General features: G+C 37.7%; 1 protein-coding gene across 2 annotated transcripts; it reads right to left on the bottom strand.

Moving 5' to 3' along the window:
* Positions 1-3,094: 3,094 nt before the first annotated feature.
* LOC141764234 (PRELI domain-containing protein 1, mitochondrial-like) lies at positions 3,095-20,843 on the bottom strand. Of its 2 annotated transcripts, none has more exons than XM_074629264.1 (6): positions 20,685-20,843; positions 18,489-18,684; positions 16,867-17,092; positions 15,073-15,186; positions 13,877-13,955; positions 3,095-5,762 (listed from the first exon to the last, which is right to left on the bottom strand). In XM_074629264.1, exons 2-6 carry the CDS (start codon positions 18,578-18,580, stop codon positions 5,641-5,643), a joined length of 633 nt encoding a protein of 210 aa, XP_074485365.1. In that variant the 5' UTR covers positions 18,581-18,684; positions 20,685-20,843; the 3' UTR covers positions 3,095-5,640. The 2 variants fall into 2 exon arrangements, with proteins under 2 accessions (XP_074485365.1, XP_074485367.1); XM_074629266.1 differs by having other exon boundaries at positions 18,489-18,746.
* Positions 20,844-21,322: the final 479 nt, after the last annotated feature.

Consider the following 21,322-nt stretch of genomic DNA (forward strand, 5'->3'; position numbering starts at 1 on the left):
ACTGGCCCCTCTCCCTTGGGTGACTCTCCTGCTGTCATTCTGTGCCTTGGTGAGCCTTCGACCTCCCTCATCCTCCTCCTCCTCCTCTTCCTCCCACCTCCTCGCCCTCGGCCCCTACTCAGGTCACACTCCCCCTCCTCTCCTCTTAATCCTCTTCTTCTCTGGCGGGGCTTCAACCCTTCCCATGCCAAAACACTTCCACGAGCAAGGGGCACTTGAAGAGAAGACGTCATTATAAATACATTTTTTTAAAAAAGCCCCTTTGGTCTCTACTGAGCAGCCGCTGTTGTATGTACGCCCTGTCCAGGCACTCCCCACCCTCTTGACGCCCGCTCGTCTGCCAGTGCCGCCTCTGTCACAGAAAAAAAAACACACACTGGTAAACTCCCATGGCAGCTTCCAGTCGCCCCGAATGGTCACCAACGGGGTTCAAAACTTCTGGGCTTGAAGCGTGTTTTCTTTTTTTGTTGTCATTTTACTTTTATTGTATGTTGACTATGTGTTTGTTCAATGGGAGTCACTGGGATAGGAGCGATAAAAGAATAATCCAATCGATGGCAGCTTAAAAGGTGTAATCCTCCGCGCTCCCAGTGGTCCGTCCCAGAAATAGTGTTACCCATCGATCAGGGGACCTCTTGAGACACAGCAATATTACCATCTTGTGCTTTCTGAGGGAGGGTGGGCGGGCAGGGTTTTTAAGACAAGCAGGTGGTTTTGCTTTTGACTCTGTGGTGCATTTTTTTGGTGACCAACTCTATATTTTGTTTTGATGACCTCCTATCTGCACTCTCTCCATACACTGCAGGAGGGCAAAAAAAATGACTAGAGTTTAAATTCTTTTTTTTGGAAAAGCTGTTTTTTTGTCATTAAGAGTTTACATTAATGTCAAAGGATTTGTACATGACTGTATCAGAAATGTCCTTTTTCAGTTTGTTGGTCAAACGAACAACTTAACGAACCATATTAAATGGCATAAAGTTATCCTCTTGCACAGAACCTCCCAGCAGGAAAGCGACAGCGTGAACGGGACGAGGGCCAGATATGAGATTAGAGTATTCAGCGGCGTCATTGTAAAATGTACATTAGCACACACTCAGAATAGCTTTGAGCAGCTGACTGGACGCGGTAACATTTTGGTTTGAATGCTGGATGGATAGTGTTTATGGAAATTCTTTTAATGATGTGCCTTGAAAAAAGTTATTTTCTTAAAAAAAAAAAAAAAAAAGCAGAGATTGTACAAATTAATGAAGACTGTTAAATCAGTTTCAAGCCCTTGGAGAGGCAACAGAAGATGTTACAGCTTCTTTATTCATCGCAGAAAGGTAAACATTTATGTCAAAAAGCTGAAGGCGCTCTTCATTGAAACTCCTATTAAGATTAAAGTGTAATTTAAAGGGATAGTTTGTGTGTTTTGAAGTGGGATTGTATGAGGTACTTATCCATAGTCATTGTATTACCTGCAGTAAATGACGGTCGGCATGCCACCAGTTTGGAGAAACAGACAGACATCAAAGCAAAGCAACGTACTGCTATGGACGGGGACGGAAGAATAGCGTATTTTAGCCACCTAAAAGAAAGGCTCAATATCCGTTTATTTCCGTGTATTTCGAATATTTTCACCGCTTTATTTTGCCATCAGACAGCCCTTCTCATTCTCCTTCTCCTTTATGACGGGAAACTGAACTGAAAGTGAACTTATCTATGATCTCTTCAACGCCAGCAGGCTCAGATGACAAAAACAGTATAGATACGTTTCACTTTCAGTTCAGTTACCCGTCGGAATATATTCTAAATATAGCGTACACTGAAATGGATATAGTCTTTTTTTAATAGGTGAGCCTTTCTTTGAGGTGGCTAAAATACGTTCTTCTGCCGTCCCCGTCCGCAGCACTGTATCGCTTTGCTCTGGTGCTGGTACTCCTGTCAGTTTCTCCATGCTGGCTGCACGCCAAACGTCATCTAGGGTAAGTAATACTATGTACTAAGTACCTCATTCAACACCACTTCAAAACACCCAAGCTCTCCCTTTAAGAGTCATCAGAGCAAGCACAGACGAGGTTGGATATTTGCTTTCATGTTGCTGTTGCACAGAGATTTACTTCGGCGTGTTGGGTTTTCTAAGAGCACAAAAGCACAGAGTGATATTTGGGGAAGTCAGCAGAGAGAGACATAAAAAGAGAGAGGGTGGGTGGTGGGATGAAATCCGGGTGAAGCAGCACAGAGAGCAGGGTCAAGGCAGAGAGATGAAATCAGATACACAGAGGAGTAATGGTGCTTATATAAAATCAACACAATGACTTCCATGAAATATTATTCCTGCCAAACAAACAGTCACTTTTAACCCCTTCCATGCTGAATGATTAGTAATGTGATTCCAGAGACGAATAGCTTTAACTACTTGTAGGCTTTAGGTCAGCATCCAGCTTTCCGAACCCCCAGCCTTTATGTCTTTTTCTCGTTCTTTTGCATCTTTAGGTGACGCTCCAGAGCGGGTGTCACACCAGCATTGTGGTTCCTCTTTTGTACCTACATGTAGAGGCTGTAGAGGACGGCGAGCTGGCTGGGACTCCTAGCTGAGAGGAGGACGGTGGGGCCGACATACTGTGCAGAGTAGGGAGAGTTCTGTGCCAGAGACCTGTGAATATGTTCCTTTTTAGCGGATGTGTAATACGCATTCAGAAGATGTTATATAAGTTCCTTTTTTTTTGTTTTGTGTGTGTGAGTGTGTGTACGCGACTACCTGGTGCTGGCTACATTTTAGCAAACACTTGGAAGGTATTGTGTATTCTCTCATTGTAATATAATTAAAATGTTTTATACAGAAAGTCGCAGCAGCCTCATCATTGCCTGGTAAATGACTGTATGGTACGACTGAGGGGGAAACGGAGCACTGAGACAACCTTCAACTGCACCAAGCAGCAGGAATATGCAGATACAGATGTTCCGATGTTAAAGGGCTTCCTGTTTGGTTTGTGCAGCTGTGAAACTGATCTGTTGTCTGGAATATTAACTAGTTTTAAAGGTCAGAGTTCACTTTTTGTCTCTGTTATAGTAGAGAAAAGGTTAACTGGTGAAATCAACAGAGAGGCAAACATTAAATCAATAAATAATCACATTTTATTAAAGCTCAGTTTGACAATGAGTAAACACAAGAGAACAAACATTGGACTTTAACTCGCAGGGTTGGTGTTTTTGAATGAGAACAAAAAACATGCAACTAACGATTATTTTCATTGTTGACTAATCTGTCGATTATTTTCTCCATTAATGGATTAGTTGTTTGGTCTATAAAATGTCAGGGGAAAAATGTTTATCAGTGTTTCCCAGAGTCCAAGATGATGTCCTAAACTGTCTTGTTTTGTCCACAACTCAAAAGACATTCAGTTTACTGTCATAGAGGAGTAAAGAAACTAGAAAAATATTTACATTTAAGAAGCTGGCATCAGAGAATTTAGACTTTTTTTTCTCTTAAAAAAATACTCAAACCAATAAATTGATTATCGAAATAGTTGGCGATTAATTTAGTAGTTGACAACTAATTGATGCAGCTCTACAAAAGTCCCATAGATACTGTTTTTACATATCTTGCTACCTGGTTAAAATAAATATACATATACATCCTATCACAAATGCTTAATGCTAAACGATCCTTCAAAATACATGATATGAATATATATATATGTATATATAATATAAATTTTTATCTATAATTCAAGTCTTGGAGCACAAAAATCCAAATCTAAAAGGGAATGCAATCACTGATATCTTTACAATAATATATTTTATCATCTTCTTTGCTACTTAAGCTTCACGTCAACATGCAGGTTGAAATTATCTAACCTATAATGTTTTCAGTAACGCACCTCAGTGACACATTCATTCAGTTAAAGGCTCATCACACTTCAGAGTAAGTCTGAGCACAGAGATGTGAAAACTTTGCTCAATCGGACTTCTTTGATAGAAGTCACTATCAAAGCTTTGGTACAGGCCGTTCTGGCTTTGACTAACCAGTAGCATTTATTAAAATAGAAATATTGTGTGCGCAATATTACAGAATCCATTGTGTGCCGTCAACTGGTAACTCACACAGCGTAATGATGTGCTTGAAAGTGGGAAGTACATTCTCAACCCCAGAAAATGTCAAATAAGGAAGAAAATCATGAGGAAATCAACCCTAATATAATAATACTGTTTATATAAGCCTTGCATGCAACCATCAAATCATAATCCATGTCCTTCCTTGTTTAAGCTTAATTAAAACTACACAGTCACAGTATTATGATTTGGTCTGATGTGAACTTTAAGCTGGACCAATGATAATAATCATTTCTACTAGGGCTGTCCTCAACCAAAGACATTTTTAGTCGACTAACACTCATATGATTTTGGCGACTAATCGTTTAGCTGATTTAATCGACAGATCTGGGAAACTTTCTCAAACAAAAGCACCACTTTAAATCTTGTGTTTACCAGAGATGTGCTCCTAAGTTTCATTCAGCATTAAAGAAAAAGCATAAAAAAGACTAGTCGACTAAAGAAATCTTAGTCGACTAAGACCAAAACGACCGATTAGTCGACTAAGAGGGGGCAGCCCTGCTATTAATAATATATCCCTTGAGACCAATATGCCAAACTGTTCCAGACGAGTTTCGTCATTTTGCATGAAAATAAGCCTAATAAATTCAAATAAATAAATTACATATATGGCAAGACATGAAAATGTGCGTTTATACCTATGGAGGACCACACAGAAATAGTAATAGAGTATTTAATTGATTAATAACTAATTTACAGATTAATTTATTCATTGTACAATAAAGATTCAAAATTCTATTTGAAAATGCAGTTTAAAAAATAAATAACTGGATTCACAAATTGAATTAAGAATACAGGTTTTAATCAGCCATTTAAAAGGGCAACTTCTTTTCCCATTTGCATTAGCATTTCCCCGCTGCTTTTTACTGAACGTATTAACTATTGGATTTGCTGAGTCAAATAGAATTTTAAATTCCATTATTTCTTTATGAATTAATGTCTTTTTAAATTATGTACTTATTGACTTTTTTTTAATGGTGTTTTTGTAAATCCCTTTTTAATTTGAACTATTTATTGATGGATTAATATTTCATTTTTAAATTATTTTCATAATTCTTCTTTTTATTGCCCATTTAAATGTCAAAATAAAATACTTTGTAATTTTGTCCATTTATTCATAGATTAATAAATTAACTTGTAAACACATTCATCAATACCTATTTTTATTGTACAATCAATAAATTAATTTGTAATCACATTTATTAATGGCTATCTTTATTGTACAATTAGTTATTAATCAATTAAATGCTCTATTACTATTTACGTGACTCTCGTGGTCCTCCATATAAACCTGACGTAGTTACAGCGTTAAATCCGAACGTTTCCACAAAGGCAATATGTTTCAGGACCTGAGGTTTAACAAAGACAGAAAGCTGACAACAGAGACAGAAAAAAGATAAAAGTCCAGCCGTAGAGAAGAGAGTTCGCTTCATATACGGAAGAAGAATAAACGCCGAGATCCCAGAAAAGTCCAGTCCAGTGGAGACGATGGCGATGATCAAAAGGCATTGTGTTGAGTTCATGTCACCTGTACAGACTGTCCCGTCAGACATACTGCTGGGGTTTCTGTGGGACGGCAGCAGCTGAAGCCAGGCTCTTGGCGGCCTCCTTGGCTTTCTCCGACGCGTCCTTCACCGTGACTCTGAGCAGCCGCTGGGGCGTCTCTCCTGTGAGCGTCCAGAGGGACAAACAGGACAGAACGAGGACAACAACAATAAGTTTTGAGGATATGCAACATTGCTGGCTTTATCAAGCTGTTAAAGTGACACCTTTTTGTTGTTCAGACATACAGGATGTGACATTTACATAAATGTTCTTGACGGCTTTGTTCAGACATGACAAGATAATTATAGTAAAAAAGCCCCGCGGGAGATACTGGATTTGGCACCTGGTGCATGAGAGAAAATATAATACAGCTCGTAAACAGTGGTAAGTTTGGTAGTATAATGATAGGAACAAATATGTTCTCCCACAGGCTGCATCAGTCAGTGGTGGAAGAAGTACTCACATCTTTTACTTCAGTAAAAGTAGTAATAAAGTAGTAATAAAGTCCTGCAATCAACATTTTACTGAAGTGAAAGTACAAAAGTTTTAGCATCAAAATATACTTAAAATACCAAAGGTAAAAGTACTCATTATGCAGAATGTCACATTTCAGAATAATATATATATCATATCACTGGATTGTAATTACTGATGCATTAATGTGTTCATCATTAATGTTGCAGCTGGTAAAGGTGGAGCTAATTTCAACTACTTTAGATACTGCTGGGTAGCTTAACCTATAATAATACATCATAAATATTAGCTGATTATATATTAATAATCTAAATCTGTAAAGCAAATAGTAACTAATGTTGTCAGATAAATGTAGTGGAGTAAAATGTACAATATTTGTTTCCAAAATTTAGAGCAGTAGAAGTATAAAATGGAAATACTCAAGTACTATATTGAAGTACACTTTTTTTTTTTACTTGAGTAAAAGTACTTAGTTACATTCCACCACTGGTATCAGTGACTGGATTTAAAACGTATTTTCTTTTCATATTGAAGGCTTAATTAATCAACGAGCGTGCCTATTTTATTTGTGTCTGACAGCTCATAATCAAGCTGGAACTTGTTTTTGAGTTTGGCTGGATGTTCATTTATTCATTGATGATGTTGGCATGAATGAAAGGAAAATATAAGAAGGTGGACAGCTGGAGTCTGAGTATTACTGTGGTTGTACGAGGTTTATTTTTCTAATCTCTTTTGTCCCGGTCGCACTGCGAAGGGAAATTTATTTTTGTTGAGTGATCTGACATGAGAAGAATCTCTCTAAAAATGTAAAATCGTCTCATTCACCATGTTTCAAACCTTATTGTTTTTATGCTGATTTTTGTTTTTCTTCAGAAATGTGTTCCTGTGAGGAGGGTCATCACAGACATGAAATTTACACCAATGATTGGAAGTTGTGTGAAAATGCTGCTCAACAAATGTGACCCCGATCGGCCTGACAGGGGCGCTAATTAAAGGTCAAATTTTGAACTTTGAAATGTCATAAGTCCTACACCGTAAGTCTGTTTTTCACAAAACTTGCTACAGACATCCATCTCCGTTCACTCTACAAAAAAGCCTCTCGGACCACTAAAGTCCGCTTGACTACATCTTCCGCCATTTGGAATTTTTTGAAATACATTATTGACATCTCCTTCTGAACCGTAACTCTGATTTGTACCAAATTTTCAGTGGATAATAATTGGATTAAGCTTATCAAAAGCTTGTTGATATCTCATTGTGTTTAGAAGATATTGACCAATGAACTTTACAAGGGCGTGGCTCAGTGCATCAATAGATCTAACTCTACAACCGTTGGGGCAAATGTCACCAAACTTGCAGGATATGTCCACATAAGTACCTGAAACACACCCTGAATGAGCATCTGTAGCATTGTTATAAAACCTGTTAGTTATCTGGGTGAACATGGTGTGCAGCCTTTACCTTAATCTGGTGGCATTCAATTCAGACATACCTAAGTATGACTCTGGTGCTTAATCAGACACGAGGCCAACATGTTCCGTTACATCACATTTATGTAAAGAGGTTAAAGCCTGGGAGAGGCTTCAAATAATATTATGAAAGATGACAGAACCTAAATTATTATGGAGTTCCTCTAAAGAAAATGCTTTTGAAATAGTCTTGAAGTGAGCACACCCACATTTGAATGCTGTTACATAGGTTTCAGTGCCACGGGGCTGCACCTTCTATTTGTACCTGACCTCACTGTGAACGCTCAAACTTGAAGTACCTCACATGTGAACAACAATCACAACACAACAGAGCTGTTTACCTAGACCTTAAGAGAGACGGAAAGAGAGCAGAGACGAGCTGCTTCCTTCAGACAGAGCAGCAGATATGTGTTTTTCCTGCATGCTGGCAGAGGGAGAAACCTTTTCACGTTCGGAGACTGACAATAACCGGAGGGAGGGAGTGAATCTGGGGCCAGATACAAAGCAAACTAAAAGCTTTACCTGCTTACACAGTTAATTTCTACATTATAATCATCAAAAACAAACAAAATGCTTTAATTGCATAAACAAAATGAAAAATCCCTGCATGCCTCGATAAATGCCGAATGTGTGTTTTACTGGGAGGTGATGTCAGCCCTTACTAAAATTAAACCGGCTGAGGGGTGACGTACTAGCAGCAGATCTCACTTGTAACTGTCAAACTGGTCCGAACATGTTTCCTTTTCCTCACTAAAGTTGATTTCTTGTTTATGTTTGATTCACAGACGCCCCATTGACTCTGCTGAAAGTGAAAAAGCAACTGAATTCACTGCTTGTATGAAAGCACCTTAAAATAAAGGTTCAAATCCACCCTCAGGTACTTTCATTATAGCAGAAAAACCTCGGCATTCCCATAATAGTCTCTGGGGTGTTTTAGGTGTTTATTTTCCTCTGAAGGCAATGTCTGAAAAAACAGACACTGCAGTCTTACAGGAGGTGATTTCTCAGACACTACGTGATTCATTGTATTACAGTTTATGACAAATACAATTGGTGTTACGTGGTGCTATAAATAGGTTTATATCAGGATAAACAGGAAGGCAATCCAGGCACAATAAAAACTAAGACTACGTGGCAACATGGAAGGAAATATTAGCCTTTATTATAGTGGCTAAGTCATTAAAAAAGCCAACATGTTCCAACCACTGTAGGTCTTTATCAGGTAGTTAACAAATAAAGGCTTTTTAATATTTCCTTCCTTGTTGCCGCTTAGTTTTTGGAGAGCCTGGATTGCCTTCCTGTTTTTTCCCCGTTTTCCAAGAGCACCCGACACGTTTTTGATCTACGGTGGAGCACACAGAGTCACCAGTTATCGCTCTCTCTTAGGTTTATATAAATTGTGATATTTCACATCAAACTGATATAATTATCACTTGAATGTATGATTTAAGCAGTGGATACTGGCAGATTGTTGAAGTACATTCAGCTCCATAAATGTTAAATCTGTGATACTAGTTGTGTTTGCACAGGGCTTTGTAAAGTAGGAACTACAGGATTGTTTTGGATTTCTCTCTGTAACTGAGAATAACAGTCTAAAGCTATGAAGGGAGCTGGGTTTATTTAGTAGTACTGTGGGTGTAGCGGGTTAGTATTCATTTGACTATAGATTTACAGGCTATGAAACATCTGATCCTGATGCTGAAGAAATGTAATTCTGACAAAAACACAGTCTGTTGAAGTCAAGACCTCATACATTTAAATTCAAGATAATGTAATTACTTGTGAAAGCTGACATTTGTCAAACTTAAAAAGGAACCGTGTGTAGAATTTGGCGACATCTAGTGGTGTGGTTGCAGATTGCAACCAACTGAGTACCCCTCCACTCACTCCTCCCTTTCCAAGACTGCGGTAGCGGTGTTCGCCTCTCTCAGAGGCCATCCTTACAATAATAACACTACTTTTGGAGCAATGGAAGTCAGATGGCGGCTGGCGGTACCACGGTTTTGTACTCTGCAGCTCACGTTACCGCAGTTTCACAAGCATGTCGGAGAACTACGATGGCCTTCAGGTAACGTCAAAACGTGAAAGGCTCTCTCTAGAGCCAGTGTTTGGTTTGTCCGTTCTGGGCTACTGTAGAAACATGGTGGAGCAAAATGACGGACTCTGTGAAGAGGACCCGCTCCCTGTGTAGATAAGAAGGGCTCCTTCTAATGTAATGAAAACACAACGATTCTTAGTTTCGGGTGATTATACACTAATAAAAACATAGTTATGAATATTATATTACATTTCTGCTAATAAATGTTTCACACTGGTCCTTTAAGACATTTTAGAACCTGTTCCTGGTTCCCCAATCAGGCATTTCTTATCACAGTAGCCATACCATGTTAACTTCCTGATGACATCAAGGGTTGATTGTGAGGAAGAACTGAGTAATGAGCTGGGTGCCGCTCTACACAAACTGTGACGTGAACTGTAGAAGCAGACTCAGTGATCAGAGAGGAAGCAGCAACCACATGAACTTCACTGGCAGAACAATGTGGGAATAGAAATAGAAAGGCTGTTTGTAATTTTATTTAGGGATTGATAGTTGAATATTATCAATTATTTGTCTCTACATAGTCTCATTGAAACCATATTCTCATATTGAGATTCACAAGTCTTTGTTTTTGTAATTCTAAAACACGCACACCAAAAAACTTTGAGCTGTACTTTTTACTCATTTTACTAATGTGAATTATGAGTAGCAGTTTCTCTGAAAACTTTCAGAGTTTCATAGTTTTGCATCAGCTTTTACTCAAGGCCTTCCTGGAGCTGGGATGCTAATTAACTGAATTAACTAAATGTATTCACAGCAAGACTTCAGAAGATGGCTGCTATGCCAATAATGTAAAATACTCTATGTGGTGCTACGAGATGAGCATTGAATCCGTCCAACAGTCAATCTCATCTATAAAGGCAGGAAATAAAAAGCATAAACTTCAGCTCAACATCCAGATCAGCTGACGGTAGAGGCACACAGACACAGGTGCAGTGCCATGCATGTATTATTGACTATACTGCCATACGATGGCAGACCGCAGTAACTGACACTATTTTCAAAGTCACAAGGGTTTGCCTCTACTGTATAAAATACGATTTGTTCAGTGTAAATGTAACGTGTGCAAAACACGAGAACAAATGCAAAACTTTATGTAGCATACTGGTAGGTGCATGTAAAAAAAATATTAATAAGGCTGACCCGAATGCTTCGAAGCTTCAACCGTTGCCATGGTATTCAACCTCAAAAATCAGTATTCAAAAGCTTTGTTTTAAAAAAAATAAATATATATATATATATAAGCATGTAATGATAATGTATAAATCCCCAAACAGCCCATGAAATACGGAATAATCCCACATCATTATTCATATTCAACATTAATTATTATTAGAGGGATATCGGAGATGGAGACAGACAGACAGACAGACAGACAGAAGAACATGTCAGCCTGCCATGCTGCTCCGCGAAGCTTCGAATACCTTTGAATATTTCTCACCGAGGCTTTGAAGCCCAAAAGATAGTATTCAGTACAGCCCTAAATATCAAAATATTGATCAATGTAGAGGGGGACACATTCCTAGGGCACTTTCACAAGCCATAGTCCGTTTGTTCCGTCCGAATCAGAGACAAATTGGCACTTTTGGTTTGTTTTTGAATTTATCTTTTTCGTCTCGATAGTTGCCACGTCTATGCAGGGAATCGCGGACTTTGAAATATTGCTGTTTATGGTTTTTTTCACTTTGAATCTGCACTGATCTGTGGGAACAAATCCCTTCTCCAGTTTATCTATAATTAATTTATAAACACCACTATTTTTGTGGACTTTATTTAGCATATTCTGTATGTTCTCTAGAGCTGCGATGATTTATCGATTAGTTGTCAACTATTAAATTAATCGGGAAGTATTTTGATAATCAATTAATCGGTTTGATTAATTTTTTTAAGAAATAAAAAGTCTAAATTCTCTGATTCCAGCTTCTTCAATGTGAATATGTTCTGGTTTCTTTACTCCTCTATGACAGTAAACTGAATATCTTTGAGTTGTGGAAAGAAGACATTTGAGGACGTCATCTTGGGCTTTGGGAAACACTGATCAACATTTTTCACCATTTTCTGACATTTTATAGACCAAACAACTAATCAATTAATGGAGAAAATAATCAACAGATTAATCGACAATGAAAATAATTCTTAGTTGCCGCCCTAATGTTCTCAAATGCCCGTGAAATGGTCCAAAACCACCTCTCGCAAGTGGTCTCAGACCGGTTGTTTTGGTCCTCACCAGAGTACGATTACTGCGTTCACAAGCGCCCAAACGAACCAAACCAGAGTTGGATTAAAACGGACTAAATGTTGGCTTGTGAAAGCGCAGTTATTTAAAAGTTTAATTCAGCTAGATTGTAACTAAAAAGTCCAAGTTTAGAGAACAATGTAAAACAACAAACGCCACATTTTGGACCATAGGGTTCAGTTTTTTATCTCAAACAAAAATGGCTTTAAGGTCAACTAAAACTAAACACTATCTACCTCTACACCAATGCTAGAGCAACTTTTGAGTCACGATTACTTAGAGTTTCAAGACAAATATGTGTGTGCATCTGCATAGACACACACACACACACAAGGGGAGACAGTCACTAGCTCAGCTACACAGTCTACTGCGTGAGGCTCATACATGGCATCATGTGACAACCCTGGGCAAAGGCCTGGGATGGCAGATGGATGCCCCTGACTGCTAACATACTCACCACAACGCTCAGCCTGATCCCAATCCCTGCAGTGCCATCAACAAAGGGGCAGTGGGACAGAATCACAACAATGTCCTTTCAGACAACAGTACGCTGCATCAGCACAACACAGTTTGTAGCACAACACACAAACCTCACTCGTCACTCGCCCACAGCCAAACTAGGCACTATATTTCTCACCTAATGGCTTCCTGTGATTTAAATTCAACACTCTGATCATTAAAAATGAGTTTTAAAACTTTATTATTTTGAGTTTTATCATATTAATCTAAATGTCTTTTTGTTTTTTGACTATTGGTTGGACAAAACAAGACATTTGAATGTGTCAACTTGGGTTTTGGGAGATTTGAGAGACTTTTTTTTTTACAGTGTCTATTTCCACCTGGGTGAGAAAAGTCGCACGGCAGCTATTCGGCTATTTACACCCGGTAATAGTAGTAGTAGCAATATAATGAGCGACAAAGTACACGCAAGGAGTAGGTTGTGGTGGATGAATGCGTCAAACTCAGGACTTTCACCCTGGAGAGTATTCGAGTCCCATGAGAAGCCTGTTTTTCACTAAGTTGACTTATTACTTTCTGTTTTTTAATTGATTATTTTCAGTTTTCAGTAGCGGTTTGGTTAGGTTTAGGAAAAATATACAAACCGTACATATACACATACAGTATCTAATGTGTGCCCGAGTTAGGTGCAAATGGTCTTGTTGGCTACTGACACCTGGGTACTAATAGCACTTACTACTTCCTGACATTTAATGGACAAAACAATTGATTATATCAAGACAATAATCAACAGATTAATCAATAATGAAAAGAATCGTTAGTTTCAGTCGTAGTTGTGATGGACATTTTGCAAATACCGTAGTTTTCGACAGCTGCCACTTTTTGTTATTGGAGACCCATATTTTACAGATAGACCCTTTAATTAGCCTCAAGGTTTTTTTTTTAATGTTTATGTTATCAGGTTTCCTCTATCCGTCTCTCGAGGGATAGGCCTTTTTAAAAATGACTTTCATACAGCCTGCTCCACAGTATTTTGTTTATGCAACATTGACTGCCTAAATTGTTTTGGTCTGAGTCTAAATTCAGACGTCCAAGCTGTTTGTCACGGTAGTTGCCATGGTTTCATATCCCTCTGCAGTCACATGGTATTTCTAAGCAACAACAACTAGACCTTGAGGCTGCTCTAATTAACCTGTTTCTACACGTAGGGCTAAATTTCTAGGCAATGCTGACAACTTTCCAATACCATAGTGATTACCGCTTCAAACTTGGGAGGGTAAACGATAACATTTTAATGTCAGAGGCACCGGATTCATGAAAACACATCACAATTAGTAGTGTGCAATGTGTCACAGTCTAACGTTTTGAGGAAAGAAAGCCCTACTTCTCAGACAAGTTTCTCCTCTCCAGAAATAGCAACAGTTAAAAATAAACTGTTTTGTTTCCCTCTTCTCGTTCCCTTGCACTTTTCTCCCGTTTCTGCTGCTGACGTGTACGTACCCTGTAAGTTGGACAGTGCGTATTCCAGCCCTTTCATGGCCTTCACCTGGTTGCTCTTGAACCGGGCCAATCCAAACTCCTGGGAAAAAGACAGAACAGGAAATGGCTTTACATGAGTGAGACATGTAAAAATAAAAACACTTTGCTAACAGTCCTCTCTCTCTTTTTCTCTGGGGATATCAAAGCAAGCCTGGCATCTTCCACATCTACTAATAACAATTTTAGGTTGACATATTTTTGGCACCGTTTTCACCTCTCCCTTCTAATCTCCCACTTCTTTATTTTGGCATTTGCACACAGGCTCCCACGCCTCTGATGCCCATACGATGACCTACAAATCAAGCTAAGGCCTTGAAAACAGGACTCTCTATGTCACCCTGTAGAATAAAAAAAAATGTATTCACTTAAACTGAAGCATAAATATATATTTCTACACTACAGGATAGATAAAAGTAGATGATTGTAAATAAATCTAAGTGTCCTTGGCTACTATCTTACTACTATTACACTTCTATACTGATGAATTCATATCTAACTTATGTAAATTGTAAAGAACATAATGTCTCTTTTCAAAAAAAAAAAACTGAATATGATGAAAATGTACATTACATTTAGAATAGTTTGACATGTTGATTTAAGCATGGGTAATTACTAGAGGTGTAAATCAAAAGTTTCCTCACAACACAATATTATATTGATTCTTTGGACAACAATACGATATTTGCTGATATCACAAAGTCTGCCATGATAAGATTTCGATCCGGTTCAATTCAGGGGCCTACGATCGATATGAGACAATATTTTATTTCATATATATTTAAAGCAATCAGTGATATTTATATTACCTCACAAAAAGAAACTAAAATGTGAAACTAAAAAAACTGACAGTCTTATTACTGGGCTCTGCTAGACATTTAAATGGAAAATGAAAACAATCTATTATTTTTAATAAAAAGAATAAAATTAGACCTCCTGCCGTAAAATAGAAAGTGCCACATTTCTCATGTTTAAGTGCAAATGTTTCAGTTAAGAATTTCAAAATAAAGGCGTATCTTAAAGATGACGATATGTATCGATGTTTTCACTTTGTGTCGATAATGTATTGGATCGTTGATCAATGAATCGATATATCAATCCAGATCGATGTTCCGTTACACCCCTAGTAATTACTCACTGCACAAAGAGGGTAAAAGTACCTGAATAGGTCTGGAGAAGCCGTAAACGTTTGAGGAGATCCACGCCTCTCGTTTCAGCAGGGTGGTGGATGGCTGCTCCGCTGAGTCTTGGAAAATACAACGCTCTTCAACCGACTGACGTGGGGGAAGAGATAAGTGACAGCAAATAAGGTAAAGGTCAAAGTCACACAGTTTATGAGTTTGGAACAAATGTTTGTTTTTTTTATGTACAGTTTCAACATTTCAGGGACTTAAGAGCTAATTTATAATGAAAACACAGAAACATATATATATATATAAATATATATATCGACTTTTCCTGCATGATCTTCGCCACTTTATATGACAGTGGACAACACAAACTGAATTTTCTTGTAAGCTTCTTTATCAGGTTTAATGAGAGTATATTTGAACTAATAATATATCACTAACGAGTACAGCAAATTACAGGTGGGAATATTTGGGAATTTTTGCAATTTGTTTGGATGCTTTGATCAGACAATTTCTTTGATCACGACCAGTTAGTTAGCTTAACTTCATGTTGTGTTTCAAACAGCAGTAGATTAAAAACACGATTAGCATAAATCCATCCTGCATTAGCGTATAGTGTACAGCAGTGAGAGTGTGAAAATAGCACACCTTAAAGCTGCATAATGTACAAGTCATGTCAAGGTCTGGGAGATTATTAAATCTGAGCTGCGTTCAAACACTCGCCTCCTTTGAAGATCAGGCTGGTTGAATTAATATTTCCTGCTACACCTGACTGCACGGGGCAATCGTGGCACACGGTTATGTCTTTTCTACTCTGCCAACACAGTTTACAGTATTATATAGTGAAGAGAAACGCAACACTAATGACCATGATCTTGTTTTTATGAATTTGTGAATTGATTTTGAAATGTAGAAAATATAAATCTCTTGTACAAATCTGTTTCAGCTAGAATTTAAATACACTGTTGAGTGTGGTAAGAGGTATGCAATACTGCACCTGTAATGACATCCAACAGTGATGTCAGATGTCAGTACTCTCCTATATCACTGAAGCAATGTGATAACGTAAACCACTGGAGATCAGCAAAACTATTTCTTTTGGCCACTTGGGGACAGCTATGGACACAACACGGATATATGTCATCACCTTTTAAGTCGAAGTAACAACCTTGTTAGCAAACAGTTGCTTATCTACACATCCAGCAATTACTGAGCAACATTATAATTCATTTGGAGTTGTATTTCTGACCAATATTCACTCTGTTTTTGCTGTCATGTGATACTCTTTAGCTTCTAAATGCTCCACTGTGTTCACCAGCTCGTGGTTAAATGTGTCTGTCTGCTGTTTGGTGCTGAGAGGGTAGTGTACGGTGGGTTTGTGAGAGCTTTTGAGCTGTAAACAGCTGCCTGCTGCAGCAAAAATGATGCCATGAGAACATTGAGAGTGAACCAAAAGAGTAAAGTTGCAGATCGGACAGCTAAACAAAACAATGAGCTGAAACTCACTATACAGCTCCGTAAAGCCGAGGGGAGCTGCAGATTCAGGTGATAATTCTCTGTAGGTTCATCATTACGAGCAACACCTTTCACATTGTTTTCACATTATCATGCAATACATTATAATAAAAATATTGATTATAGCCGCCTTAAGAAAATGCTCCAGTCAAGTGAATATTATATAATATTAAACATGACAACTATATATATATATATATATATAAATAAAAGACTTATGGGAAGTTCGCTGCAAAAAAGGTAAAAAAAAAAAAAGACAGGGAAATGTTACACTAAAAGCAACAAACCACGGAGAATCAGACCCCTCACCATGAGAGTTGTGTGGTTGAGGTTCCAAGTGTAGGTGGTCAGGCTCCTGTTGACGGGGTCCACGATGGAGTCCTCGACGATGTACACAGAGCGAGACATGCCGCCGGGGAAGAGACACTCCGCCCAGCGAGGAAGCCGATTGGTCTTCATCAGGAGGCGTCTGGTGAGGAGCCGGTGGTCCGCGGTTATCTCCCGGTACACAACGTCCTCTGAGAGAACATGGGTGCTGGTGGATACAAAAACATACAGCCATGTGTGCCTCATTAGGTCTGTCTTTAAACAATAGTCAGGTGCTCATATATACACTTAAACAGTTAGTTATTCCTCCTGTTCACTGAGAGATCCCTTCCAAAAATCAGCAGTCCTTCATTCCAAAGTTTATTTTAAGTTTATATGAGGCCTCAGTAGTCTGGGTTAGACAAATCAAGTGGATATTTTCCAAAGTTAAATTGTTTTTTGTACCGAATTCCCCTCTTTGTGTTACTATACCTCCACTGCAGCTCAGTAGGAAACACTGTGGAAACACGTGGAGGACGTATCTGTACTAAAAACACAGTAACTTTGAAGGATACTCATTTTATTTTGACTAACTCACAGTTCAAGTTTGGAATATATTTTGCCATCTTTTCCACTGGAAGCATGTTAGAAAGGGATCTCTTAATGGCCAGTATTAATATTAGCAACGATTACAGCAAGCAAAAACTGTCAACTGTGTCAATGTACATGTAGGTGAGTGACTTGAAAAAATGTGAACCTATCCTTAAACTTTCAGATTTCATATCTGTTTGTGATTCATTTCAGTTCTGTTCAAACAGTCAATTAAAAGAAAATAAGTATGTGTGGGGTTTTTTTCTGGGTTCTGGTGCAACTTTTAGTGCACAAAATGCCACTGTGATGTTTGTGAGATATTATAGAGCAAAGATTCTCTCAAGATGTCGTTAGGTCAGGTCATAAAGCAAATAGAAAACAGATTGACCACACAACTACAAATATGCTAAACTTAGTTTTATTTCTCTGTTATGTTTTCTCAGTTCTCTATCTTAATCATGACTACGGGCTATTTTTAGTTGTAGGTTCAAAAATGCAAAATAATGCACATAAATTTCACCTAAATTGAATAGCAGGATTCAACAGTACACTCCACCCTAATAAGTCAACATGATCACAAGATTCCTGTAGGGTCGAAAAAACACTCTTCACTTCATCTCATTGAGTTGAGTTTTTAATAACATTTACACCATAATGATGTGATTTTGTCATGTGAATCGCAAAGTGAAATTTTGAATTCTAATCCATCAATACCGATCTGAAAATCGCCATTGTTCATCATATTTATGATGAAGTTGGTTGCAAAATACTGTAGCAGGTGAAATATCACATTAAAAGCGGTTACTAATGACAAACAAATGTTCACAATGTAGTCTTGTTTTGCCCTCTTTTCTGGTGACTCATGTCTAGATCAAGTTGAGCAAGTATGATTGTGAGTCATTATTTTAATTTCAGGCACTGTACTACTAAAAACTACAATATCTTAAAGACTGTGTTGCCTTTTGTCGCCCACCACATGCCTTATTATGAGCATCATACTATGATAAATACTGACATTAAAAATATTATGTTACCTGAATGGGTTAGGGTACCTCTGCCAAAAAGCAGAGACAACATGGTCCCACGTACTCCTGATGTCTGTGCTGTTACAGAAATACTTGACCATTCTTCTCTCTCTGATGTACAGGACTGCAGAAATCCCGAACCCTGAGGTCCCTGGCTGCCACTACACAAGACGATGAAAACTTGGGTGTTGACTCCATCCAAAATCTGGCACAGTCCAGCAAAGGAGAAGAGAAAGAGCTTTATCAAATCTATCAACCACCAGTACGCTGTCAAATAAAAGGTACTTACAGGTTGTTTACATGTACTTACAAATTATAAATATTACATTTACATGTTCACATTGTGCAATAACATGTGCACAATATCCCTTTATTGTCAAACAATGTTTGACAATAAAGGGATATTGTTTTGATATTGTTTATTAATTGATGATGTAAATTAGTCAATTTACTAGTATTTTAATATGATTTTTGTTCCTTCAATGTGATTATGTACCTTCATTTGGTATGTGTAATTTGAACATTGGTTTACTACCTCATTTAATTGTATTTTAAAACAAAAATTGTAACTTGCACACTTTGCTAATGTATATAGTATGTTATTGTTATTGTATGTCCCAGTTTTATATTTTCTAAACTAGTTGTAGTAGTCTGGTATATTTATAGTGTATTATAATGTATTGTTTTTATTGTGTATACTATAGATATTATCTCTAGTGTTGATATGTATATTTACTGTGTATTTACTGTTCCTGTGCATTGCCTGGTTAATCTGCTACTGTAACACAAGAATTTCCCAATTTGGGATCAATATCATCTATCCATCCAGCCATCCATCCACCTATATCTTACTTGCTGAGTTACTCAGAAACAGACATTTCTGTCTGGTTATTTTATCCATAAAGAGTTTATCAACTGATTTTCTTTATCACAATATCTATCGATGTCACAATACAAAATTCATACAATGACAGAGGATTGTATTTATATCTTTAGGTTTAATGAGAGTACATTCGGATTTTTCTTTTTTTCTCTTCTTTTCCACCAAGATGTGATCTTAGTACCTTATCAGCAAGTACGACAGCAGAATGTGCCTTACTTACATTATATTCAAAGTGCCTTTATGTGTTGTGTTAAGGTTTGCCTTTTGTGCAATGTGAAGTGTATGTTTTCTATGTCATGTGAACAATTTCAATAAACATATTTGTCAAAAAAAAAACATGTTTCTTTGTCTTTTTTTAATTTTACTGTAGAATATAATTGCTCTTAGTATTCTGAGTCTTGATAATTAACTGAAATGGGATCTGTTTTATGTTAAATCTAAACTACTGTTTAGATAGATGGATAGATAGATAGATGGATGGATGGATGGATGGATGGATGGATGGATGGATGGATGGATGGATGGATGGATAGATAGATAGATAGATAGATAGATAGTAACTTTATTGATCCCAAGGGAAATTCAAGTTTCCAGCATCACAGTTCTATAGTGCAAAACATGTTAGTAAAAAGGCAGTAAAAAAGTTAGTAGTACAAAGTACAAAAAAATATACCAGATATAAAAATACAAGGAGATGAAGAAAACTGTTAAAACTGAATATAGTGCAGGGTAACAGCTGTGATACACGACTATTAAGAAAGTGAATATAGTGCAGAAGAGACTGTTAAAAATGAGTATAGTGCAGGGTAACTCCAGTAGTTTAATCTATGAAAGTGCACTGTGTGCATTATTATCTGTCCTACTGTTTATGTACTGAAACACATCCTTGGTGCCATATGTTATCTTTCTATTCCTCACAGCAAGATACTTCCATCAAAGTCTCACTTCTTCCAACAGCTCAACAATGACTGAAACAAATGGTATCTGAGTACTATCATGACACAATCAGTACACACGTCACCTTGACTTATGGCTGTGCATTACACAGTGTGAGGTTAAGGCTTGTTGTTAGCTCAGTGGCTAATGCTACTGCTAACATGTTAGCTCCCTGGACAGCTAACAGCTAGCTGGTCTCTTTAATGGATTTACATGACTGTAGTTTGATGTCTAACAGTGATGGTGAGTTACAGCTCATTCATGACTGTATTCAGGATTTAACAGCTGTCTGACCACAACAAGGTTAATTCAGTTTAACTATCTTTAACTAGCTCCACTGAGTTAAGTGGAGTAGCTGAGTATATATGAAACAATAGAGATCTTACCTGAAGTAACTGCTGATGAAATACATATATGCAGTTTGCCTGCTTGTTGTGTCTTTACCCCTCAATAAACTAACGCTGGCTAATTACATCCATGATCCTTCATGTGACAGACACAACCGACCGGAACCAGAATCAGCCAGCAGCCAGTGGTGCTTCCTCTTCTTTGGGGTTTATTGTTGGTTGGCAAACCCTCTTAGAGGTGCATTACCGCCACCATCTGGACTACTGGAGTGAGGAGCAGGGGATAGGCAGGAAAAATAAATAAATAAATAGAAAAAATAAATAAAAATAACAATACAAATTAATCATAATTATTAATAATAACAATAATACTACTAAAAATCAATTCTTTCCATTATTCCTGTTGCCCTTAAGTAATTAATTAGAAGAGTGTGTACTTTCTTAGATGTCTTTCCTAGCAGATTCCCCATTGTAATATTTCCATCATCTACTCCTGATAGCAATTCCCTTCTTTCTTTGTCATATTTGTTGCACTCTATCAGAACATGCTTGACAGTTTCCGGTTTATTACAGTGCGTGCATAGTCCAGTTGGGTGCTTGCCTATTCCCGGAGTGGGCTTGACTTCATGAAGAGTATATAATCTGGATATTACACCGGTTTCTTAATAAATCAATCA

Source organism: Sebastes fasciatus, chromosome 3 (assembly GCF_043250625.1).
Source record: "Sebastes fasciatus isolate fSebFas1 chromosome 3, fSebFas1.pri, whole genome shotgun sequence".
Lineage (NCBI taxonomy): Eukaryota > Metazoa > Chordata > Actinopteri > Perciformes > Sebastidae > Sebastes > Sebastes fasciatus.

Excerpts from the sequence above, each read along its gene's own strand:
- LOC141764234 (XM_074629264.1), bottom strand. The coding sequence starts at position 18,580 with ATGGTCAAGTATTTCTGTAACAGCACAGACATCAGGAGTACGTGGGAC. Across the intron at positions 17,093-18,488 it reads AGGTACCCTAACCCATTCAG|CACCCATGTTCTCTCAGAGG; the intron begins GTAACATAATAT and ends TGTATCCACCAG. Across the intron at positions 5,763-13,876 it reads CGCACTGTCCAACTTACAGG|GAGAGACGCCCCAGCGGCTG; the intron begins GTACGTACACGT and ends GGACGCTCACAG.